This window comes from Cyclopterus lumpus, chromosome 5, assembly GCF_009769545.1.
Source record: "Cyclopterus lumpus isolate fCycLum1 chromosome 5, fCycLum1.pri, whole genome shotgun sequence".
Lineage (NCBI taxonomy): Eukaryota > Metazoa > Chordata > Actinopteri > Perciformes > Cyclopteridae > Cyclopterus > Cyclopterus lumpus.
Window position 1 is genome coordinate 20,194,332 of NC_046970.1, and position 26,894 is coordinate 20,221,225.

Below are 26,894 nucleotides of genomic sequence, written 5' to 3' on the forward strand. Positions count from 1 at the left end.
TCCAATTCAGTTCATTTTGTATAGCCCAGAATCATAAATCACAAATGTGCCTCAGAGGTCTTTACAATCTGTAACGACATCCCTGTCCCAAGGACCTCACATCGGATCAGGAAAAACTCCCCCCAAAAAAAACTTTCACAGGGGAAAAAAAGGGAAGAAACCTTCAGGAGAGCAACAGAGGAGGATCCCTCTCCCCAGATGAACGGAAGCAATAGATGTCATGTGTACAGAAGATGCGTGTATAGATGTCTGGACTACGATTGGATTCAAAACGTGTCGTTACGTCACCGATTCCTGCTCATATACAGATGCACCTTTTAAAAAACAGAGAAGAGAGAAACGTTCCCTCTTAGTCAAGCTGAAAAACGCCTTCTGGTTTCAACTCTACACATAAATCGTACTGCACAGCAAACGTTAAAAGGTCCAAGTAAAGTAACAAGGAGAACAATGTATTTGGACTGAAGGGGAAAAAAAACTTCAGTAACATTTTTAATGCATCACTTTTATTTGACAGTGTTTACAGTTTTGCCACTTTTATGGCTGTAAAAGATCTGAATAGGCTACTTTCTGCACCGCTGGGCTATCTGATCAGAAACATTTTGTTTTGATCTCCATCCAGGAGAACTGTGCAATAGCATACAATATGTGTGACTGCAACCAAGCAACACGTCTGTTTTTGTAATATGAATTTGGAGTAAGATGCTGCCAACTGGGTGTCCTGATCAAACACTGAACACAGCAGTTACCATTTTCACAGCTCTGGCATGTAAACACATGTACGCTGCTGCACTTAATACAAGTTTATATCTTCTTTTGGGTATGAATTATTCCCTTGAAAGCCACAGGAGGGAATTGTTGCATCTGTCATGAACATTATTGCTCTTCATTGCACAGAGAATGTTTTGTAACCAGGCTTTATATTCTTACAGGCTGAACCAATACACAGCAAGAGGAAAAAATGAGAGAAAAAAGTCAACTTAATAGGACTGAATAGAAATTTATTTTTGCAAAAACAAAAGAAGAAAGAAGAAACTGTCTAACTTAAAACAGGAAAAACACATTTTGAATCTTCTTTAAAAAAAATCTGCCCGAAGAAGAGTGTAGAAAATGTGACCATTCACTATATTTTGCTAATAAACTGGAAGCCAACATAACATAATGAGATATTTTTCACGTCAACGATCTTCCTTATGAAAAACATACAGTTGGAAGCACCTTGTTTTAAATAATGAAGCTTGTGACGTTCACGAATAAAGATCGCTGTTACACAACAGCTACGTACGTTTGTCATTTTTTTGCCACGTGCACTATGTTGTTGATTTATGAGCATCAGAAGCTTAAATAAATAAGCAAGATGCTTAAAACTGTCTTTATGTTGTTAACCCAATTGAACCCACTTTTCAAGAAAAACAAAAACAATGTGATGAATACATATTAATTGAATGCCCTAAATGTTATACAAAGTGTGGCCAAGCTCACACTGACAGAGCTCATAAAAGGGAAACAATTAAGTAAAGATAAACACAGTATGACCTGCTTTAAAGATGTAGAGATTTAACTTCCTTATTTATTTTTTTTGCCTTAAATTAAGCCTGTGATCCGACTTAATTTGATCTCTGATGAAATCACTATAAAAGAAAACCTGCACCCTGTCCACTAGGAGGCAGCAGAGATAATACAGTCGCCATAGCATCAATTCTCAGAGCACCTGTGACTGGGAACACAGTGAAGCTGGAGAATCCATCGGGGAGGACGGTTACAAAACAAAGAGGCTGAACAGCTCGGGGAGCCATTAACAAAATGTTGACAACACCTAAACACTGAGCTACTGGGGACTGATGAGACACACTGGGAATGAGTACACACATTGGTGACATTATTAGAGGTCATGTGGGTAATGTGTAGAACTAGCTTCATCAGTAATGGGCCTTGAATGGGTCACTGTTTCTGGAACAATCTAAAAATGGGGATCTTTGCTCCGAGTGATGGTTACTAGAAGTGATACGGGGTGTGGGTGACCCAGTTGGACGTCTGGTCTTTAGTGCGCTTGGCAGAGCTGTGGGTGGTGAAAAGGGACTTGAAGACCTCCGACTTCTCCGTCATTTCCTGAAAGGACCTTTTGTCGGTGGACGACGTCAAAGACTTGGTGCCTTTCGAGGAGTCGGAGGGTCCGGCCACAGCTAGGTGGTAAAATGATAAATGACAGAGTAAACGAAACAGCAGGATGACGATAAGAACAAAGAATAACACAATGCTTAAAAAAAAGGAGGGGAATGCGACCGCTGCTAATATTTAAACCAGCTTTTTATAATTTACGTCGACTTTGTTCTATAATAAACAAATGATATCACTGGAGTGGTTTTAATTCACTGAACACATGAATGCAAAACCTTTTCTTCTTAACCAGTGCCATGCAGTTAGAATCTGGGGGAGATTCCTGTCAGTAATCCTGCAGACAAGTTCAGCACTGAGGACATTTTCAAATTTAGAGAAGTTAAAAAGGTGCTAAATTAGAAATTCAGAGCATTAAAATAGCAGCAAGCATGTATTTGCCCTGTAAAGATATATTACTATACTATATAGTAATGCCATCCAGAGCAGAGAATGGATGCGTCTGTTGTAAGCAAAGCCTCTCTGAAGCTTTGCCTGCGTAGCGGGACGAGGCGCGCTCATGTCGGTACATGTCAGTCCCCGTGTGTGCGCTCCACTGGTTGGCTAATCGACGCCACTCTGCTCATGTGGCAGAGCCGCGGAGGCGTCGCGCTCGCCCTCTGGGACGCCAGCCGCCGGCTCAGTCGTCATCGTCCCTCAATCAAAAGATATGATCTCGACTCGGAATTGTGCACCTTCAAGTCTAATTTAAGCTTCGTTTGTCTGTATGCATCACAGCAAAGTGTGGTCAGCTACCTGGCTGGCTGCTTTCTCCACCATTGGGCTGGGCGCTCTCCGTTAGATCCACTTGTGGAGCTTGTGCCTCTTCTGCAGAAGGAAACCAGAGTCAGACAGTTTGATTAAGACTTCATTCAATGTTTTGTTTAAGTATAAACTAGCTATGGTTTCAGAAAATGTAAATACGGTTGCATAAAAGCTTTCTCATTCAAGTTGAATTCATGATCCACTTTGTTTGTTGTGAACACCCTAAAGAGTACATGTTCTAAACAACTAGGACAACTAGTACTAGTAAACCTTTACAATTAAAAATAGACTTTACACAAGCAGGAAGAGAAAAGCGGCACTTTGGCTTTCTTAATTGTTCCATCAAAACCTTTTGATTTGAGTAATGCATATAAACAGAGTGTTATTGAGCCAACATCCTGTTCACTTGTGAGGTAGGAGCCCTGTGCTGGTCTGGAGAACTAATCAGGAAACCAAACCAGTGCTCTCCGAGGTCTCTGATCTCAGAGGAATGACCACGCGGCCAAACTGTAAAACCACTGTACCTGTTCCAAAATCACCAGATAGGATTTGCATTTCTTTCATTTTCACGAGACTCAGGAATGAAAATAAATTTGGCATGGAAATAGAACACACACACAAAAAAATGATAGAGACTGAACTCTATGACCAATCCAAAATGATTCCATAATGATGTGTAGCCTGTCAGGTTAATACGATTTGTTTGGGCAGAGGTGAAAGCCGTCAATCAAACCCTTGTGCGGACCAAACAATCAAATCGAGACGGTGACAAGGTGGCGATGGGGAAGTTCAGGAAGCAATCTTTTATAATTGTCCTTAGTCTGTTCATTAAGACCATTAAAAAGTGATTAACAGCAATCAGACGGTAATAAGCCCAGAATCATTACCGCTTAAGACGCCTGCTTTGTGCTCGGTCTCTACCTGCGAGTCTTATTCATAACATGCTGTCGACTAATAACAGCCTCCTGATAATACCTATGATCAGTTTTTACTTTGTGAACTCTTTGTGACACACCAAACAACATAAACATCATACCCCTCAGACGCGTAGAGGTTCTGCACAAACGTCTGTCAGTCACCATCATTTGATTTTCCTTAATGACGCTCTGATGATGCATGATGACATTTGCCAAAACTGTCCAAGAGTTACCCGTCGATCTGCATAACTTTATGTTTACTCCCCATGGTCCGTTTGTTACAAAAAAAATAAAAACAGGCACCTGATCAGAAACGGGTGTGAAAGCACCCTAAACCCTGAATCTCGATACATGACAGATAGTGTTGATGACCAATACAATGCAAAATATATGCACATTGACACAAGTCAAACAAAAGACAACATCTACTAACAACATAGTTATGAAAAAGAAAAAGTTAACTTGTCAGCGGAAAAGAGCAGGTGAGAGATTTCCCAAAGCATATCTGAAATATTTAAAGAGTGTGAGTATTAGACTCTAATCTACTGGCTTAGTGAAAGTGATATACATCATCCACGTCTCACAGCGGAGTCTAAAGATAGCTGCAATATCTACAGACTCAAGTAGTTAAAGGTTTTGTATAGCAGATAATGGCGTCACATTCTACAGTGTTATTCCAACAGTGTCATATTCCTCCACGATGGATTGAATACATAGGTCCTTACTGTTTGATTAACCCGGCTAACTCAAAACAGCAAATTCAAAACATTTATTCAAATGAAGAAGTAAAGGCTTTTTTAGCTGCTTGGTTTTGTTTATGTAAAAACAGATTTATCTGTACATGATGTATCATGCGTCTCCGAGGCTTTACACACACACCTTTTGACTCCGACGATGTGGCCACGGTTTCAGCTGCTTTGCTCTTCTTGGATTTCTAAAAATAAGAAAAGGGAAATGCTTTTATTGCAAAACTTTCAAAACTGTTTTTAAAATGTTTATTATTATTATTATTTGTTATTATCAATATTATTCCAAGACAAGTATTTATGATTGGTTGAATCAGTTTACAGAAAAATAATCATAAGACAATTAAGATATTATCAAAAAGCTAACCGATAAGAACCCAATAAAATGTGTTATAGTTTATTCAAACTCGACAACAACCCACTCTCTGACATCATCAGCTTAGATTAGCTGTAATTCTGGTTAAATAGAAACCCACCTTAGTTTTGGCTTTGGCCCGCCTCTCTTCCATCCTCTCTCTCAGCTTCCCCACCTCCTCCTTAGTGCCATTGAGCACAACGACGTCCTCGGCTTTAAACCCTTCGCCACACTAAAACAAAAACATGGCAGCTCAGTTGAGAGATACGGACAAATGTTCATGAGGGTATTTGTTATATCATGATGTTCATAAGAGAATATCATGGGCATGAGTTGTTGCTATATCTTAGTGTCAAATAATAAAAGTTAAACGCATCAGAACACATTGATATCTTAAAACGTTGTTGTGTCTAGTGAGTGAAGAAAAGGTTCCAAATCCAGCTTTTGTATTTTTGTGAGACCGTCTAATAAAGTTGTTGGAGCAGTCCCGAAGTAAATTATTCTAGGGTACTTATTTAAAGCTGCTATTCTAAACCAGTGGGGCTCAGAGCGCCATCTAGTAGGTTGCAGAGGTACTGACAAAGGGTTAGATTCAAATTAAAATGTTTGGTAATTTACAAAGTGAAAAAGTGATGTAGGAAACCACCCTGCGTGTGGTGAAGAAATATGAACTTGAATTAAACTTGTAACCATTATTCATTTTGGTCATTATAACATATTTACCACCCATAATATTTGTTATCCTTTTATGTCACCATTCAATTTTTTAAAACTTATTTATTTGGGAACGTGTTCCTTTGAAATGCTTTAACAATCAGAAATAGGCCATACATCGCAACGGGTTGAGAACCCGTAATGTACAGTACGTGACAACAACCTACAATGTGTTGACAGGATTTTCACCAGGACACATAGAATTTGACTAATATAAATTTAGGTGGTGGGCTGGTTTAAAGATGCATTTCTCTGAGGTTAAACTGATTTGTAAAAACACATCACCCGGATACATCGTGACATTCAAATGTGCAAACCTCCTGTAAAAACACGTAATGATTAGGTGAAAAGTCCACAAACAAGGTTAAACAAGGTTCAGGTGCACAACAGATAAGGAGACGTGGTCCTTACTTTGACTTGCAAAGCAATGTTTTGTTTATCCAGCTTGACGAATATCACAACAATTGTTCATGAAGTACCTACCGTGGCAAAATATATGGACTAAACTGGCAGATGGTACACAAATAAATCCAGCTATTTCTATAATGCAACATTGGTCTGAACACAATGATAAAAGAACAACATTAGGACCCTCTCTCTGCCACATACCTTCCCTCTTAAATGTATTTGCATGCAGGCTGTGTTTGTTTTACTCCGAGAGGAAAACCAAAACTCAAAACACAGCGAAGCATGTGGAAAGAGGGAAGACTAGAATAAAAGATGAACGGCGTCGCGGGATGCAGTAACTATTTTCAAACGTGTGGACCAGGCCATCCAGCCAGGATCACACTGCTCTCTATTCTTCTGCTATTGCGTTTTGTTTAATCCACTTTAAATGGACCAGTATATGTTCGGCTCATGTCTAGGTTAACCTAGGTTTGCAAGAAATGTGCAAAGCTCTTCGAGAGCCTCGCTGACCGAGACCCATCTGAACCTGACCCATTCGAGGTCAATGCCTTACCTGAACCATCTCACTGGCAGTTACACAAATCTAGGGTTACCATCTAGACCGGGGTTATTTCATAATGTGCAACAGTTAGAGAATTTCCTCACACAAAAGGTCCGGATCATCATAATAATGTCGGTAATGATTTAGTGACATCATTATTGAAGTAGCCTAGCCGTTGTATGTACAGGGTTGCAAAATTCCGGGAATATTCAAAGTTGGAAACTTTCCACGGGAATTACCAGGAATAAACTGAAAATGTTGGTGTAATTTAACTGCATTTACCTTGCATGCATGCAAACATTTATAATACAACTTTTAAAAATGACATTTTTGACATTTTGTGAGTAGAACTTTATTCTTTCATCGAACAACAAAAACATGATCGTTGAATAAAAAGGTGTATTCCCTATGATCAGCACCCCCCAACCCACATCTTTTTTTCCTGAATCTAAATGCTTTCTTCCTGGACTTCATCAACGTCCTCCTCACTGCTGTAAAGTTAGTCTACTGTATACAAATAAACTTGGTATTAAAATGAACATGGCTTCAGTTCACCAAGTAATCAATATGCTAGGTAATGACAAACAGTGTTGGGAAAGTTCACTTTCTACATGAACTAGTTCAGTTCATAGTTCACACATTTTAAAATGAACTAGTTCAGTTCATAGTTCATAATTCAAAAATGTTGAACTAAGTTCACAGCTCCAAAAAATGAACTAGTTCAGTTTTTTTTTTTTTTATATGTTGCAAGCTATAATTTATATAATTCTAAAATCCAGGCATGTTATTCTTATGGTCTAAATAAGAATGTAAGTAACCTTGAAGAACTCTCTACCAAATCCAAAATCTATATAAAGTCTGGAACTGCTCCTTAGGCAGTTAAATGGGGAGGACAGAGGACACAGAGCACCCCGGGGGAATATTCTGAGTATTTGGGGATATTTTAGGATGGAGCAGTGCCATACTTAATACTGGATGACATTACACATTTGAGACTTTTTCTGGCTTTGAGGGAGACTAGCTCATATTAGCTAGCTCATAGAAATATTGATTGAACTTATAGGCCATGGAAATAACATGTTGGAATTAAACCAACAATGGTAAGTATTGGACAAGTTTACACTTTGCATGTTAATTCAGCACTGAAAATAGTATGTGTGATGAGTTACCTAAAACAAGTCTCCAACTTGTTAACAAAAGGGAACATAGCGCGTTAAACCCGCCACTTCTGTGTGAAACCCACTCTGAGAAACCAGTCATTAAACATCGGTGCATTTCGCCTGGACAGACCAAAGAGTAGACTGACAAAAAATATCTCTAATTCATCATTGTGTGTATTGATCAAAGCTACTAAAGATAAGCAGCATGGCTGCCTCAAAGAAAGGAAAAACACACCCATATACAAACACAAATATCAAACCCCTGTGTAACCACCAGGGGACCTATTGTGTTGCTGTAATGCAGGCTCAGGTGGGGGTGGGGGAGGGGTGGGGGGGGGGGGGGGGGGGGGGAGCTGCGGCCATGTGCTCTGTTCAACAGAAGAGGGATAATCTCAGAAGCTGACCAGGCAGCAAACAGACTCTGTGGGTGCTGCTCTGAAGTCAGTCACTCTGCTGTTGCCATTACCACAAATGACACAGGCCACCGGTTGGCTGAGAACCGTATCTTTAAATCGGGGGAACGAGATGTCAACATCAATCTTGCCGCAGCACTAAACCAGCTATTTGAAAAGGCAACAAACAAGAAGGTGAACAAGACAGAGAGGCAGCGCCCAGCGGAGAGACGCGGCGGCTAAATCGGTGCGTTTGACCTCTAACAGGGGAGAAGGAACTGGGATGTAAAAAAAAAGAAAAAGGAGAGACAAAGATGATGCAAAGCAAGAGGACCAAAAAGAAAGATGCAACACACCGGTGAGCAGAACACTGTAAGGGGGGAGGAGAGTGGAAAAAACGTGTGTGTGTGTGTGTGTGTGCCTGTGTGTGTGCCTGTGTGTGTGTGTGTGTGTGTGCGTGTGTGTGTGTGTGTGTGTGTGTGTGTGTGTGTGAGCGGTGCATCAGGCGTGTGCACTACTGCCGGTAACCAGGCAGGGACAGACCTCGTCTCCTGGGGATGTGGGGGGAGCGACTTAATCAGCAATGAATACAACAAGAGAGAGAGGGAGAGAGAAAAAAAGACCTCAAAGCACTCTGTCTCACTCTGTCAGGGTCCCAAGTTCAGCGAGCACAATCTGCGACACCGCGTACAAAACACAATCCCCTGTCAACTGAGTTTAGGTCAAACATAGGACAGAAATACTACTACTACTACTACTACTACTACTACTCTTGCTGCTGCTGCTGCTGCTGATTTCAATGGTGCAAGTGGAAATGGCTTCTGTTCCCCACCGGACTCCGGGTGGATTATAGTAGCAAGCTCGGAGTCGCTGTTCAGGTAACAATGATCCGTGGAGGCGCCGATATCTAATGTTTTACTTCTTCACCATTTGGACTTCAGACCGAACGGCCTGGAAGGTAAATGGCTCGTTCCATACTGTATCTGTATGTGTGCTTATATGTGTTGCGTTGGAATACGCTTTAGATGTTTGATCTAGACAGCAAAACTAACATAACATAAAGATATAGTCTAAAAACAAATGTTAAATCATTGTTATCTAAAACTAAGATTTTAAGGTTTTTGACTGAGCAACATTTTTGTTTTTAATAAACCCCATGTACAAACATTGAGAGCAGTCAAGCTACACGTTTTATCTAATTTACAGGCATTACTTTTTTCTTCCCGTCAGTCAAGTAAGGTGTGAATGAGGGTGGGGGGTGGGTGGCATCTCGACAGAAGATTAGAAACGTGCATATTTCCATGCCGCCACAAACCCTTTTTGATTTAGAAACTGTTCTGGATGGGGAAGTGTCAGAAACAATTAAAATGCCCCGAGAAAGCCTTGCATTGGGATTTTAGTCAAAAATGGAACCGTGGCATATAATAATTCATAATAATAGTAATTACTTATTCCAAAGAGGATGGCTCTTTGTGCCTCTATGTCAAATGCTACTGGTCAGCTCGGGGGGTTCAGAGAGTCCTTGTGAAGGTTGTGCTTTACAAGACTTTACATGATGTCCGGTCAGTTTGAAACTTATCCTCATATCTCACAAAGATGTTGTTGGTTTACTTGTTGCTATCTGTCGTTGTACCTTGCACGTCGCTCTGTCCTCCTGTTATTACAGTTTTCAAATGATCCGGCAAAACTCATTCACCGAGTCTCGATATCACGTTTCAATCAAAGCTGTAATATCTTCAACGGCATGAATGAAAATGTGGTTACATCTATTAAATAACTAAACATAGTCTCAATTACTCACTTTCTTAAAAATTTATCTCAAGACGTTTACAAAACGCTAAATTCATAATATGAAATAAAAGAAAGGAAACTATAAGCAGATATTGTCTATTATTTTTTACGTGGTATAAATATTATTTTCTATTGATCCAATAATTGATTATTCAACCACCTAATCATTTCAGCACTAGCATCAATGCATGTTCCTTACAGGAATAACAATATTCAATTTCTCTATATTTTGTAGACTGGTGAAATTCTATTGAGTAATTTGTTGCCACATTTACTTCATGCTTTTTCAAATTAGAAGCCAATAAGAGATGTTATATGAGAATACTAGTGATAATTGCGATCATAAACAACAATATTATTAATATATATTTGTCTTTCTTTATGTAAAGATGAAAGGAAAGAGTAAAGAGAAGGGGCAAAAAGCCAGGAAAAAACCCCCAAAAAGCCCTGTTTTTTCAGGGGAGGGTTGCTTTCTTCAAATGGTGTAATTTATTACTAGAATGTGTTGCCAGTTATGCGTTCACATCTCAAATACCAGTTACTAATAGACTAAATTCTGTACACTAAACTACATTTCTTGATCTAAAACCCGGCTCCATCAATTAGCGCTAACCTACATATTTAACCCTATTTCACATCCCTCAGGGGTCCAAGACCCGACTGCAAATCACCGATGCGGATGTCTCTCTTGCAGGAGTTTTATCCGTGGTGGTGCTTCTTGGATACGGTGAAGCGGGGCTATTATGCGCCAGCTTGAGGGGGCAAAATGCAGCTTCCTGTTGTGCCTGGGGATGAGCATCATTATCTGTTCAGTTATTTACATGAGGGCCAGGATGCCAACAGAGCCCAAGCTGCTCGAGCCCCTAAGTTGCAGGCCCTTCGCCAACGAATGTAAAGCTTTACTGCCCCGCATGGAGGAAGGAGTGGGGCGGTACCGCCGTGACTGCCAGGTAAGTCAATATATAAAGTGAAACTGAAGATGCATCCAAAGTAATGACACATGTGAGTAAACATTCTAGTAAAAAAACACTACGAGGGTAACTATGTTTTGATGACAGGTGTGGTGTTAATACACATTTGTCTCCGTCTATAGGTGGAAAGCTATATTCTCAATAGTCGCATACAGTGTTCCAAATTGATCAGAGACCTACACTTCATCACGAGGCCTCTTAGTCGGGAGGAAGAGGACTACCCTTTAGCTTTCATTGTGACTGTTCACAAGGAGCTGGAGCTTTTCGTACGCCTGCTGCGGGCCATTTACATGCCACACAATGTCTACTGCATTCACGTGGACAATAAGGCTTCTTCGGAGTACAAGGCGGCTGTACTGAAGCTCGTCGGCTGCTTTAAAAATACCTTCCTATCCAGCCGCAGCGAGACAGTGACGTACGGTGGCTTCTCCCGCCTGCAAGCAGATTTTAACTGCATGAGGGATCTAGCAGAGTCCAAAATAGGCTGGAGGAAGGTGGTGAATCTGTGTGGACAGGATTTCCCCGTTAAGAGCAACCTGGAACTGGTGCGGTACATGCAGAGCAAAGAGTGGCGGGACCGAAACATGACGCCTGGGGTCAAGCAGCCGGCGTCTATGAGGCACAGGACACAGCTCCAGCACAGGGAGATAATGGGCTCACATGTGGCTCTGACAGGGTCAGGACTGAAGAAAGGTCCGCCTCCACACAATCTGCAAGTTTATTTTGGAACGGCGTACTACGCTCTCACAAGGGGTTTTGTAGACTTTGTTCTGAAAAGCCCAATAGCCCAGGACCTCTTGGAGTGGTCCAAAGACACGTTCAGCCCAGACGAGCACTACTGGGTGACACTCAGTCACATCAAAGGTAAACTGCCCGTTTCAAATGGGTACACGGGGGCCTATGTTCTGCAGCACCAATTCTAGAAAATAACTTAATTATTAACTTGTGTAATGAGGATGTTTAAACAAAATGAGCTGTGCGATACAGAAACACAATCAATGAAGGTCAAACGGCACATTTGGTCCCTAAACGTTTTACACAGGCTCACTCACTGTGCTTTTATGGCAGGATTTCAAATTTGCTGGAGCTGTGTGATATATTGCAATATGACGGGACGTCGTGGTGAAACGGATCATAAAACTCACGGTTCGGATGGTTTCACAAATCAGAGTCACGGCACAAAAGGGAAAAAAAAGGGGATCAGGTTTTTTTTTCTGCCGCAGATACTAATGACCTTTATTGTTTGATTATAGCAGCTGGTCTACAAGGCTCCAAACAAAAGAAATTGCCACCGTCCCAAAAAAATGTTTAAACCACTCTGAAGCCTGTTAACCATCACAAACTCTAAATGTTATCCTTTTACTTTACTTGGTGTTTTTCTTTCCCTCATAAAATACGCTGTGGGAGAAGTTACTGGTCTTTTGGTCTAATCTTTTATAATAGTCTTATTAAAATAACCACACGGTTTTGTATACACGTCTGTGAATCAAATACTTGAACAATTTAAAGTATTTTCTCATTTAATTAAGAATTTTGGTGCAAAATAATTAGATTTCGGGTTAAAATATACTTGTTTTTGTCAATTTAAACACAGTATCTCAATATATGATTTCCGTAGACATTAAAAAGGCCATACATTATCATATGAAATTAATGCTCAGCCTTTACTGACACATGGCAAATGAAATGTGAAATAATTTAAAAAGATGCTGGAACATGTTCTTTGCAAACAATGTCAAATTGAAATGTTTTACGCATTGCTACCAACTAGAAAAGAACACTTATGTGTTCTTGAATGCATATCCTTTATTTTCATCTCACACATATGGCAACAAGTAAAAACTACAGCATATGGTCTTGTTTTATCATGTATATTGTTTAAAATGAATTGTATGAACATGGATACTCATGATATCTAGCCTATATTGATAATCAAGAAACTTGTATCACCTTCTGATTCCCTACATACAGTATATGCACCCTTGGTAACTGTAATTTTTCACACTTGAGTAAATGCTCGAGTAATAAACTGTATTCTTTTGGCAACATATCCGTCCTGAGGTGACACACTTCTATCTGAGGAAAAAGCACTTGATGTCTTGATGTCTAAACAATGGTTATTGTACTGAACCTTTCACAGACGTTAACTGATATCAATATAGATATTGATCATTTCATTAGGACATTAGCAACACAATAACACCATTGTAAGTTGTCTGTTCTTCAGGATTGCTAGTGTGAACATAAGGCCAAGATAAACATTCTTTAGGAAATAGTTTTGCTTGTTCTCGTTTGATCTTCATGTGGCTGTATTTATAAGTGATGAGTAAATACTAGGCCTGTCTGGATGCTTCCCTTAGGGAAGTGGCTTTGCACTGCCATTGTGCACTGAGGGAGGAACATTAACTAGACATGTGAAAGAGGATGTACTGAAAAGCATATTTGGACAAGCTTCACAAAGATGACATTTATTGTTCGTGTTTTCAAACGGCTTATTTAAGTTACACAAAAGAGAAAGGCTTATAAAAAGCTTTTCTAAAAGGGAAGCATCAGGGGCAATCTCCCACACAGTGGATGTGGCCGTTCGAAAGAGGGAAGTCAAAACTAAGTAAACCAATATTTCAATCCAGTCAAATAACTGCAATTACTTTTGTCTGGTTATGTGTTTGAAGAAGCTCCAGGCAGCCATCTAGATGGAGGTTGGGAAGGAGACGTCCGGTCAATCAAGTGGAGGGATCAAGAGGGAATGACACACAAAGGCTGCAAAGGTGTGTGTAACAATGAGGTACTACTTTATTGAATAATCACTGTACCGCAGGGCTTATCTATGGTCCAGCTTACATTCTACTTGTCTTGTGTGTATTGCGATACTACTGTATGCAAATCTCATTGTAACAGAATCTATAATGTAATTTACAAGCAAATCATTACATTAGTCTTTTTACAGCCAAGCCCACTACGACACATATAAAAGTGTACTAATTATTAACTTTTGTCCTCACATTAGCCTACGTCATACTCGTCCTCTCTCCGATTACAAAAAGACATTGTCTGCTCCTTACTCTTTGTTTTATGTTTGGCTCTTTGGCTCCAGACAGGATTACAGAACCAATTACTTGCAAAGGCAACACAAGATTTACTCAACGAAAGATGATAAAAGGACAGATATGAGGGTGTATCTGCTATGACGTACTCTTCAGTAGGTTGTCCGTTTGAAATGACCCTTTTACAGGTTAAAGATAAAAAAAAATGAAAAAAATCTAATTGTTATGTAACAATGCGAGGCAAAAAAACCTGCAGGCTTTATAGCTAATATACAAGTAAAGGCCAAAATTGTTGTTGTTGTGTTCCAGGGCATTATGTACGAGACATCTGTATCTATGGCGTGGAAGACCTGCCGTGGATCATCAACAGGAACAGCATGTTCGCCAACAAGTTTGAGAGTGAAACCTTTCCCGAGGCCCTGGACTGCCTGGAGCAGTGGCACAGGACCAAGGTGTTGGACCAGGCAACTGTTTCCATAGAGCCATCGTGGCTTCTGGCCACACAGAGCAACTCAAGCCGCAGCTACTTGAACGGCACTGCTGGACCATGAAATCTCTGTTGGCTGTGAATGTCAAAAATGTGGGCAGGAGAAAACTGAACTGAGAACGTCAGGAGGACAAACGGTCCACTTCCTTTGTGGCGAGGCCACTGTTCAAGGTCATATCCGTCTCTGTATGTAACTGTAATAGTTGTTCTGATAAACAGAAGAGAGTGTGACAAAAAAATAGTTGACACTAAAGCAATGCAGTTAATTAAAGGAAAAAGGTACAATGAATTTAATTTAAAATATACAAGTATATAACATATACTATTTAAGACAACTGCACTAAACAAAGAAAGGTATTTAACAACGGAATAGGAGTTTCATATTGTTTAATTTAATTAAATATTATTTAATATTGTGTGTGGTCAAGTTAAAAAAAACACTGATGAAATGTTTTTTTCTTTTCTATTTAATTGAAGTGTAGCAGGTGTAAACAAACAAATAAAGACGATGTCAACAATCTTTCCTTTAAACAAGACTACGTGCCCTATTTTTACATTATAAAGGGACAGGAATGGCAGAGGGCGGAGGAAGAGGGTTCACCGGCCAATGACCACACACACCCGTCTCTTCCCCTCTTCACAATATGCCACAGCATCGTGAATTCAGCACCACGCATTAATGGAAAGTGTCAAATAGTAAAACAGAGTGCACGACTAATAGTATGAAACTCATTCATATAAGACAATTCTAGGGCTGTACCAAACAGTTGAAAGCTTCATCATAATGTTGAAATAAAAATTATCATTCGTATCATAATATTGTTAAAATAGATTCCAGTGGTGGCTGTGTAGAATTGCGCAGAAATTCCTGATATATATATATATATATATATCTTTTTTTTTAAAGAATGCTGCTTCTACCCATATTTGTTGGCCTTTCAAAAAAAAATACTTTCACTGCAGAAAAAATAAATAGTTTATAATAGCGCCGTTTACCCATCAAAAAGTGGAGTTGGACACACCCTAAATGCATGTGCGGCACGCTTTTTTAGACCATGAGCGTCCACAGCCATGGAAGCGACTCGGTGAGGCTGTGCTTTAAAACTCAATGTTACCATCGGCATGCTAGCATGCTCACACTCAGCAGGTTTCCTGTTCACCGTCTTAGCGTGTTAGAAAAAACACAAAACACAAGTTACAGCAGAGGCTCGGGAAAGTGAAATGTACTTGCTCCTGTATTCCTAATGGTAATATCTAGAAAGTCAATGCAACGGTGGTTCTTGCCTTGAGCCGGCAGCCTTGAGGCTTCTACTGTAAAGCACTTACAGAGAAGTATTGCATGTGTTATGTAATGTTACAGAGTATTAGGATAGATGCAAACCTGGCCCCTCTATATGCAAGGAAAACCTGCAATGAATATCTCTTTTCACAGCACTGGTCCCAAAAATGTGACATTGTGTCAACTAAACATGATCATGGTGGGTTTTCTGATTCATCTGTTTTTGTGTGTGTTTTTTCTGAAGGCCCAACTAATAACTAAATTCTTACATATTCATAAAATAACTGTCCACACTATGCGAGCCAAATGTGAGATTAAACAAGAAGCAGGCAAAGTCTGCCTAAATGTCATTGGCTATAAATATAAGAAATTGTGCATTGCCTAATAAGTCTATCTAAGCAAACATCTCTGCAGAGAGTCAGTTTCCCACAAGAGGCACTGGAACTTTTCTAGTGGATTCAGGCCCTATTTATGGCAAAGTAAAACAGCTAATCTGGGCCAAGATGCTTTCACCTTCACAGAAACAACAACAGTCACTGGATATGATCTGCCGTCTGCTACCGCATGATGGCCTGTGCATGAGAAATTACGACCATAGCTTTAAAAGTTACTTAAAATAGGTCTAGTCCCCAAATTGTTCCTAGGCATGCATCTTATTTTTTCATGTGGCTCTATTTCAGTCAGTAAGGAACGGCTGAAAAAGATGAACAGTTAACAATAAAGATGCCTAAAAAAAAAAAGTGTCAAAAATAATATATGTCCGAAGGATAGCTGGGCCTGTGACAATAGTTTAACTTTCTAACGATGATAATGCCAAAAATAAATCAATTATGGTAGCGAGAACGGAGAGCGAGCTGTATCCAGTGTGCCGTTGAGGGGTGTGACAGTCAATAGGTGTCCACTCGTCATACACTACACAGTATGTACATGACGCACAAATATAAATATGTCCCTTCGAGCTCAAGAGCTCGCACTCAACACCACCCGTCCTGGGGTCCTCCTCAATGCATCCACTAAGTGTAAAGTCAATCGGATAAATGATTGTTGAGTAATCAAAAGGTGGTTAATATAGACATTCATACAGAGACTCCTTCCACTTTAGTTCGATAACCAAACGTTTGCCAAAGACAGTCACACATCAGAATGTGGTCAAACTGGAGGAGGCTACGTGCTTCCCATTGTACTACAAAGGGGACAGTGTGTGCAGACAACAGCTGCTTGGCTTAAGCTACTTCCGCTTTGTCCTCTTTTGACCAAATAAACTAAAACATATTTGTTTAGAAATATTACTATTATTATTTATGTCAATGCTGATAAGATTATCTAATCATCTATTAGTATCATAAACATGTTAGATATTTGCAAAATACAAAAATGTGAGATTCTAAAATGACAGGCCAATCACCCATTAATCAGTCCGTGGCGAACTGGGAGATTCAGTCAGTGGTCAGACTGTTTATGGTATATGTTTACTTATTTGTACTCTTGTTGAATTTTTGTCATAACTTTTAGCATTTCTAGTCATCTGTGTTTTTTCATGACACACAGATCTTCTGGATAGCTGACAATTTATTCCATCCGTGTGCAGTGTTTGGAGATTTCCAAACCTCCCATGGGAGCTTCATATTATACACTTCCAATTTTGAACACACATTCTTATTTATCTAAACAACAGATTGTCCATCTGGAACCACGTCAATGCCAGACTGCGAATGTTTTCTCTACATTGATAACAATGCTGCGTATTTACCAAGCATTAGCAGTGAGAGAACGGCAGAGGCAGAATCACTACCAAACAATGAGGTCACTGATGGAGAGGTTTAGTGGAAAGAAAGATTACAAATCTATTAGAAGAGTAAAATAAATAAAATTAACAGTTTGCAGACCATTGATTCACTGGAAAAAAGTTTGAATAGACAGACTGGGGAAAAAAAGATGAAATATTGCTCACCTTGTGGCAGATTTCTGTCTTGACCTCCTTCAGTGCCCTGTCAGAAAAGACACAGCCACAGGTCTGCAGGTAACAGAACCTGGAAATGGAAGCATTGGAGGGATGTAATTTTCCTGCACAAAGTGAAATGTCAATACAAGTATGTGGGGTGCATTCTTCGAACATTGTTTGATCTAAACATTTGGATGAAAGTTAATACTGGTGATGAGAACAGCGGAGTTCTGTATTAACAAAGTGAATTGACATTTATAGCACAATGTGATCAACACAAAACTAGAATCTTTTGATTAAACTTGATGCAATATACATGGAGCAGAAGAGCACCAGTCTTTTGAATTATTCTTAGGTTTTGGATCCTTTAATTGTTACCTGTGCTTTCCATTCATCTCCAACCCAACAACAGGGCAAATGAAAATGCCGCACTGGATATCTTCATATACGTCTCCTTTAGTATTTCTTCTCTCTCCCTTCCACTCAGGGTTATCAGTCAAGTTCAGTTCCTTTATATCCTGTAAGGAATGGATGGATAAACGGGCAACATTTTTAATATGAAATCAATACAAATGCATAGGGCTGGGCAATATATCAATATTATATTCCTATAGACCTCAGTAGTAATTACTTCATGAACTTCTTCAATGAAAAGATGTTAACTATTAGAGGCAAGATTAATGATGTCTTGCCCTCAACCAGTGCCGATCTGTCATCAAGAGGAGAGGCCTTGGAAACGGCTGTATGCCCTGGTGTATATTTGGATAGCTTTTCTCCCATTAACCTTGACCAATTGTCCTCAACGGTTTTTACTTCTAAACCGTCTACCTGTCTCTTGGACCCCATCCCAACGAGGCTGCTTAAAGACGTGTTGCCTTTAATTGGCACCTCTCTGCTGGATATTGTTAATGTGTCTTTGCTAACAGGCCATGTACCACATTCCTTCAAAGTAGCTGTAATTAAACCTCTCCTGAAAAAGCCCACTCTTAATCCAAAGATGTTGGCTAACTACAGACCGATCTCTAACCTTCCCTTCCTCTCTAAGATCCTTGAGAAAGTAGTCGCAAATCAGTTGTGCGACTTTCTACATCGGAATAGTTTATTTGAGGAGTTTCAATCAGGATTTAGAAAACACCACAGCACAGAGACAGCACTGGTGAAAATTACAAATGACCTCCTAATTGCATCAGATAAAGGACTCATCTCCATACTGGTATTATTAGACCTTAGTGCTGCGTTTGACACCATTGATCATGACATCCTGATACAGAGACTGGATCAGTCGATTGGCATTTCAGGTACTGCACTAAGTTGGTTTAAATCCTGTTTATCAGATCAATCTCAATTTGTATTTGTAAACGATGAAGCCTCAATGACCACCAACGTTAATCACGGAGTTCCACAAGGTTCTGTGCTTGGACCAATTTGATTTACCTTATATATGCTTCCTTTGGGCAATATTATCAGGAAACACTGCATAAACTTTCATTGCTATGCAGACTCAATTATATCTATTGATCAAACCAGAGACCAACCAGCTCGCTAAAATTCAAGAATGTCTTAAAGACATAAAAACATGGACGACCTGCAACTTCCTGATGTTAAACTCAGACAAAACTGAAGTTATTTTACTGGGCCCTGAACACCTCAGAGATCAATTATCTGGTGATGTGGTTTCTGTAGATGGCATTGCCCTGGCATCCAACACCACTGTAAAGAATCTCGGCGTTATCTTTGACCGAGACTTGTTCTTTAACTCCCACGTTAAGCAAATCTCAAGGATTGCATTTTTTCATCTACGTAACGTTTCAAAAATCAGGCACATCCTGTCCCAAAAAGATGCAGAAAAGCTGGTTCACGCGTTTGTTACTTCCAGACTAGATTACTGCAACTCCTTATTATCAGGCTGCTCTAATAAGTCTCTTAAATCCCTCCAGTTGATCCAGAATGCTGCAGCTTGTGTACTTACAAAAACTAAGAAAAGAGATCACATTACTTCTGTATTAGCTGCTCTGCACTGGCTCCCTGTAAAATCAAGAATCACATTTAAAATTCTTCTCCTCACCTACAAAGCCTTGATTGGTGATGCACCATCATATCTTAAGGAGCTTGTAGTACCATATTGCCCCACTAGAGAGCTGCGCTCACTAAATGCGGGGCTACTTGTGGTTCCTAGAGTCCTAAAAAGTAGGATGGGAGCCAGAGCCTTCAGTTATCAAGCTCCTCTTTTATGGAACCAGCTTCCACTTTCAGTCCGGGAGGCAGACACAGTCACCTCATTCAAGAATAGACTTAAGACTTTCCTGTTTGATAGTGCTTATAGTTAGGGCTGAATCAGGTTTGCCCTGGTCGAGCCCCTTGATATGCTGCTATTCATTACATTACATGTCATTTAGCTGACGCTTTTATCCAAAGCGACTTACAATAAGTGCATTAAACCATGAGTCCAAACTCAGAACTACAAGAATCAAGCAAGTACAATTTCTTCAATAAAGTTAAACTACAAAGTACTATCCGTAAGTGCCATTTAAGTGCTACTAAAGTGCTAAACAACAAAGTGCTATTGGTAAGGGACATTTAAGTGCTCCTACGGCATTTAAGTGCTACCTATTCAAGGTATAGTCGAAAAAGATGTGTTTTTAGTTTGCAACGGAAGATGTAGAGACTTTCTGCTGTCCTGATGTCAATGGGGAGCTCGTTCCACCAATGAGGAGCCAGCACAGCAAACAGTCATGATTTTGTTGAGTGTTTAGCTCGAAGTGAAGGAGCTACAAGCAGATTGGCAGAAGCCGAGCGAAGTGAACGGGCTGGGGTGTACGGTTTGACCATGTCCTGGATGTAGACCGGACCCGATCTGTTCGCAGCACGGTACGCAAGTACCAATGTTTTGAAGCGGATGCGGGCGGCCACCGGTAACCAGTGAAGGTCGCGGAGGAGCGGAGTAGTGTGGGTAAATTTCGGTAGGTTGAAGACCAGTCGAGCAGCTGCATTCTGGATGAGCTGTAGAGGTTGAATGGCATTAGCAGGTAGACCTGCCAAGAGGGAGTTGCAATAGTCCAGCCGTGAGATGACCAGAGCCTGGACCAGAACCTGTGCTGCCTTCTGAGTGAGAAGGGGTCGTATTCTCCTGATGTTGAACAGCATGTACCTACAGGAGCGTGTTATTGCGGTAATGTTGGCAGTCAGGGAGAGTTGACTGTCGAGCGTCACTCCGAGGTTCCTGGCAGTCGGAGTCGGAACCAGCACTGAGTTGTTGAAGTTAATAGTTAGGTCGTGGGTGGGAGAGCATTTTCCTGGAAGGAGGAGAAGTTCAGTCTTGTCCGGGTTAATTTTCAGGTGGTGAGCGGACATCCACTGAGAGATGTCGGTCAGACAGGCAGAGATTCGTGCTTCTACCCGTGTTTCGGATTGGGGAAACGAGAGGATCAGTTGGGTGTCGTCAGCATAGCTGTGGTAGGTGAAGCCATGCGAGCGAATGACAGAGCCAAGAGAGTTGGTGTACAGAGAGAAGAGAAGAGGACCAAGGACTGAACCGTGAGGGACCCCAGTAGTCAGAGGACAAGGCTCAGACACAGATCCTCTCCAAGTTACCCGGTAAGAGCGGTCGGTGAGGTAGGATGAGAAGAGTGAGAGCGCGGTGCCTGAGATACCCAGGTCCTGGAGGGAGGACATGAGGATCTGGTCGTTCACTGTGTCAAAGGCAGCGGAAAGGTCTAGAAGGATGAGGACAGAGGAGAGAGAGGCTGCTCTAGCAGTGTGAAGCTGCTCAGAGACAGCAAGGAGGGCAGTCTCTGTTGAGTGGCCTGTCTTGAATCCAGACTGGTGGGGGTCTAGAAGGTTGTTACAGTGAAGAAAGGAGGAGACTTGGTTAAAGATAGCTCGCTCTAGAGTTTTGGAAAGGAAGGGAAGGAGAGAGACAGGTCTGTAGTTGTTGACTTCAGATGGGTCGAGAGTGGGTTTCTTCAGGAGAGGGTTGACTCTTGCCTCCTTCATAGGCTTATAGGCTGCTGGGGGATGTTTTAGGATACACTGAGCACCTATCTCCTCTTTTCTCTCTCCTTATGGATGAATTTACATCCCTCCATTGCACCTTATTAACTCTGCTTCCTCCCCGGAGTCGTTGTGACTTCACATCTCATAGGGCCCATTGCACCTGGAGATGTCTGATGCCTGGTGAGCCAGCCTCCCGCGTTGGCTCTGCTAATGCCCCGCCCCCCTCCTCTCTACCTCCTTCTGTTTCATGGATTGGAGTTCCATTCATACATTGTCATATTCATGTAATGTGTTTATGTAACTTGTTAAATGCTGTTCATTCTGTACACATGACATCTATTGCATCTGTCCATCCGGGGAGAGGGATCCTCCTCTGTGGCTCTCCTGAAGGTTTCTTCCCTTTTTTCCCTGTCAAAGGTTATTTTTGGGGAGTTGTTCCTGATTCGATGTGAGGTCCTGGGACAGGGATGTCGTATGTGTATAGATTGTAAAGCCCTCTGAGGCAAATTTGTAATTTGTGATATTGGGCTATACAAAATAAACTAAATTGAATTGAATTATATTGATATTGTGATGAGACAATATATCGTCTAAGAGTTTAAATGATCATAATCCATGTGTTGTCTTTTCCTGATTTTCTTACTAGACTAGTCTAGCTGTTTTGTTATTTGCCTTGACCCACTTAGTCATTATATAAACATAACTGATTATTTATCAACATTTGCATTTTGTAAATTGCCAAGTAAAGACTGGAATAAAAAGATCAGGCAAAAGAGCACGGAGCTTATATAATAAAAAAAATTAGTACAACCTAAAAGTTGATTTTGCGTTTGGGTATTCAATAACCAAAAGGTCATATGTAATGTTGATTCCGTTGACTGAAAGCACTGAACTGGCGGAAACTGTTAAATTGTTTCTCAAATGATCGGCTCAGGAAGGACCAGTGAAGTAATCAAGTTCCTCTTTTTCTAACGAAGAGAGTTTATCCTGTTGGAGTCAAACTGTGTGCGTGTTGTGTCTTTCAAGCAACGGCTTGAAAGACATATGATCACTTTTGCCAGGGCAAAAAAAAATGTTAAGAAAATAAATACTGTGCTTTTATGTTTATGTTATGTCCTTCTCCGTGACAAAAAAGCTTTGAACAAAGTTAATGTAAAAACGTGCGTTTGATCTTTGATAGAGTGATGTGGGTTTCTAAACCTTGCCTGGAACTCAGCTGAGGGCATCGTCCAGCACAAACATTGGAGGACTCTGTCTCTGCTCATGGCTCAGAGGATACCGATTGTGGGCAGAAATTGGCTGACGGAGGTTCTCATATCCCCCCTCTGCCGAAATCATAAGGTTTGGAAGGATTCTGTTGTCTGTGACTTTGTACTGAGGCTTGAGTATCACAGACGGTACTTCTATTCCTGGCAGGGGGAGTCGGGTGTCCCGCCAAGACCGGTCGACTCAGTCTCTCTTCCCTCCCCCACAACTACCACCAAAAGGACTTTTCCACCCAGTCTCGGCTTAGTAGGAAATTAATGTCTTGATCAATCTGTAATGTAATCAAATGAAGTAAACAATTGAGCTGTTGCTATGCCTCTGCAAATATCCCTGGAATAAATATCTAATCTGCATTTAAAGCAAGTGGTCCTGAGAGTTTATCATAGGAAAGTAGTGAAATGTATTCATGGCTGTAAAAAGCCAAGTACTATTGTGTGCATAACATCAATATAGTTCTGAACGGATATTGTAGTTCCTAGTCCACTATACAGAGCCCGAGAGCTTAAATCCTAGCTATTACAACCTATCCTGGCACCTTACCAAGAGCCTAGGTCCATTAGAGGACAGCTGCCATTAACTGACGCGACTGATAGATGGTCGAGTGCAGTGGTGAGTGGAAGCGGGGTAGACGTCAGGAGGGACGTCAGTGAGCAAAGCCAGGCGAGTTTCCTCGACCACCAGTTTAAACAGATCTCAAACATCTAAGGAGATCCGGACCCATTGAACGGAGAGCTGGTTAATTATATAGTCCTGTGAAAGGGGCTCATCTCCCAGATCTAACAACATATATGTCGAGAGAGGTATTCAGTCAAAAATATCCTTTTGTTTAATTGTTTTTTTTTTGCGTCAACACCAATGACACATGCACATAATGTTGGAAACACATTGTACAGCTGAGCTCTGACTTTGAGAGTAGAAAACTTCTGCATCAACATACCTTGATCCCACGGATGTGAGTTACAGCCTCAGTATTGGGTCTCTCCGCAGTCTTATCCAGAAGATATTCAATGACGGCATCTTTGTTAAAGAGCCTGGAACATACCATTGAACCAGATATGTCAAATACGGGCAGATAAATGGGCAATGTTAACTGGTCACGTCAGGCTCATTAGTTTGTGACACAAACCCAATATGTGTTGTTGTGTTTGTCATCACACATGATTTAGGATGAACAAACAAACAAACAAACAAACAAACAAAAAAAGGCCAACTCTCACCTTCCCAGATCACAAGCAATAATGGGGCGTCTGAGTATTTCCTGGCTCAAGGCACAGTGTTTCCATTTGGCAGCCGACTCGGCATGTTTATCAACCTGGAGACATATATATTTACACATATATGTAAAAGAGCACGACATACACATACAGCCTTTATAGTTGTCAACTGCGTATAGACATTAGTGTAACTCCTTCTGAACTTTAGCCAACCTTCGTGTAAGTTAACGCAGCAAAGCTGGCTTGTATATCATATAAATAAATAGCATGCCTAAAATAAGTGAATCTATCAATTCGTAATGTATTCGTAATTATCAATGGAAATAACCATAATATAATAACAGGCCTACGTTACTCTGTTAGCCACCTAAGCTAACTACTGGCAGCTAAAGACAACATTGCTATCCGTTGTGAATTTGAAAAGGAAGCATAAATAAGCCTAACACACCTTCTCCACTTTTTTGGGGCCTTTCACCAACTCGTGTCTTTTAGGAATCGTTCCGCCATCACATCCCATCTTGGAGGCTGACTTGTAGAGTTTAGTTTGAATCACCCAAATATCTTCGGTTAGCTTACTATGTACGAAAGCTACTGGCAGACAGGAAGTGATCGAGTTGTAAACAAACAACGAGAGATCTGCAACGCTCGCAGGATGTGCGGCTAATATGACGTCGCCCTCTAGCGGCTGAATGAACTCTTCAGCTGTATTTTGTAGCGTCAGCCACAGTGTGGAAGCATCAGCCTACATTTCAGTTTATTACTTTCTGTTCAGCAAGCAGCCCAAATGGGAGCTGCCGGAGGAATGCGAAGCAAGTACAAATGTTAAATAAACAAACAAACAAAAAGAAATGAATTAACAGAAGGATGAGGAAATATTGGAATAATAGCCTACAAATAAGAACCTTTGATAATCCTCCTTTTCTCCAGTGATTGTCTTAGTTGTTCTACACTATTGAAGCACATAAATATATAAAAACTTTTTTTTTACTTCAGATCCCAGATTACTTCACCCGTTTACTGCCCATCCATCTATTAGACGTTTTCAGTCAGCCATTAAACCCAGTACTAGTAAGTGACATTAGTCTGGCTTTCAGGCCTGTTGTCAGAGTGGTCTAAAGATGAAAGTTTCCTTGGAAGATAGTTCAATGAGTGCTAATTAGATCTGTTTCCTGTGCCTTGCAGGCTGCAGATTAGTTTACTATCGATGGCGCTGTCCAAGAGCGACCATTAGTTTGGGGAATACCTCAGTGGAGACATCTCTGGCGGCATGACTGATTATCTGTGTGGAATAGAAAACTGAATAAAAACACAGCATTGGACTTCATTTTGCCTCAGAAAATAGATGTCAACCTCTTTACGTTCACCACACACAGGCAGCTGCTACTGCGGTTGCCAAAATGTAGCAAAATTAACAAATATAAACATAAAAACATTTCTCCATTTTGCCTGTTGGTTCGATTGGTTCTTCCTGTAATCTATAAATTGTGTTATGTGTCTTATTGAATTTCCCCCCTTTCTCACACAGAGCTAAATGTTTAGTATGGATTTTCATTAGAGGCAATGGAGTAAAAGCTCTGTTAGCAAACTATCTGTTGAGAGAGTGGAGAGCCCCAGGCTGATATGCAAGCCAACACCTCAGGAACACACAATGCACAATGGCCAATGGACAACATGAGACTAGAACAATGGTCCTCTATCCTTGTTCTGCATGTTCTGCTGTTTTCAAATTGCAGAGTTCCGTGACGTATTATAGTTGTGTGTATTCATGCCGGCTTGTACCTGATGCACCTCATCATAAAACACATTACAGAAGAAAGTTATTTGAGTCTTGGTAAAAAAGTGACACATTGTTGTAATTTGTTCCTGTGCTAAAGTTCTCAATCCGCTGTGAACACCATTAAAAGTTTAGTTTTCAAGGACTGCACATAAGGAAACAGTGCACCTATAAACAAATATAGCTCTAAAATCATCCTACAATAATTTGGCAGGAAAAACATAATCCAAAAATGCCAGGAAGTTGTTTACGGCTTTATCATGTAGTCCAGATATCCAATGTAATAAGAAACGTGTGATGTAACAGCTCAAATACCGCAGAGGCTACCTGAAATGACAACAGAATGAGAAGATATAATAATATAATATATAGGTATAGTAAAAGATTTATTTTTTATTTATTGGTTTAAAAAATAGAGATCATTTCATATTGTACAGTGCATGTCAATTTCTAAATGAATATGAACCTGATGTGTTGAAATACAGTTCCGAGTGCATTCAATTTATCCTAAAATTTCTGTCGGCACATAGCAAATTTCTAGCAAAGTAACCGGTGTCAGAATCATTTCACAGTTGAAGTGACTGCAATCCAAAGCTAGAACGTGTCACTACCAGAGCCGAGTAGAGGTCAACTGTTCTGACGTCCACCCTCTCCAGTTTTACAGTTACATCTGAGTTTGCACAGCTGAAATGCAGCTTCCTCCTCCTTATATCTCCCCCTTTGATTGACCCCCCTACCACACATATCTTCCTGGTCTGCTGTGGTGCTACCCAGCACGGCTGACCCAAAGAAAACCCCAACCACCAAGCGCCCATCCAACCTCATGTTTATACTTCTATGATGAGTCCAACCTGCCCAATCAGACTTCCACTGACTGGCCTTGAACTGAAACTGTATACATCTTAACCATCCCAGCCATCCGAGGCAGCCAGTGGAGACCAAGGCTTCATACATTGCAACGACCAGCCCTGGTTGTGCACCGAG

General features: G+C 40.7%; 2 protein-coding genes and 1 long non-coding RNA gene across 6 annotated transcripts; 2 read left to right on the forward strand and 1 right to left on the reverse strand.

Annotated features, from left to right (window-relative positions):
* Nucleotides 1–1,305: 1,305 nt before the first annotated feature.
* Nucleotides 1,306–24,759, reverse strand: rtf2 (replication termination factor 2). Its single transcript, XM_034531815.1, has 9 exons — nucleotides 24,585–24,759; nucleotides 24,140–24,234; nucleotides 23,860–23,953; nucleotides 18,042–18,181; nucleotides 17,673–17,751; nucleotides 5,056–5,166; nucleotides 4,713–4,767; nucleotides 2,908–2,979; nucleotides 1,306–2,180 (listed from the first exon to the last, which is right to left on the reverse strand). The coding sequence occupies exons 1-9, from the start codon at nucleotides 24,651–24,653 to the stop codon at nucleotides 1,993–1,995; spliced, it is 903 nt and encodes a 300-aa protein (XP_034387706.1). The 5' UTR covers nucleotides 24,654–24,759; the 3' UTR covers nucleotides 1,306–1,992.
* On the forward strand, nucleotides 8,153–14,962 carry gcnt7 (glucosaminyl (N-acetyl) transferase family member 7). 4 transcript variants are annotated; one of them, XM_034531812.1, is made up of 5 exons: nucleotides 8,153–8,507; nucleotides 10,635–10,890; nucleotides 11,034–11,775; nucleotides 13,584–13,679; nucleotides 14,265–14,948. In XM_034531812.1, the coding sequence occupies exons 2-5, from the start codon at nucleotides 10,684–10,686 to the stop codon at nucleotides 14,504–14,506; spliced, it is 1,287 nt and encodes a 428-aa protein (XP_034387703.1). In that variant the 5' UTR covers nucleotides 8,153–8,507; nucleotides 10,635–10,683; the 3' UTR covers nucleotides 14,507–14,948. The 4 variants fall into 4 exon arrangements, with proteins under 4 accessions (XP_034387703.1, XP_034387705.1, XP_034387704.1 ...); XM_034531814.1 differs by lacking the exon at nucleotides 8,153–8,507 and adding an exon at nucleotides 8,544–9,107 and having other exon boundaries at nucleotides 13,584–13,696; nucleotides 14,265–14,962; XM_034531813.1 differs by lacking the exon at nucleotides 8,153–8,507 and adding an exon at nucleotides 8,554–9,027 and having other exon boundaries at nucleotides 14,265–14,956.
* On the forward strand, nucleotides 22,624–23,281 carry LOC117730261. Its single transcript, XR_004609455.1, has 2 exons — nucleotides 22,624–22,997; nucleotides 23,073–23,281. It is a non-coding gene; the product is annotated as an uncharacterized LOC117730261 (long non-coding RNA).
* Nucleotides 24,760–26,894: the final 2,135 nt, after the last annotated feature.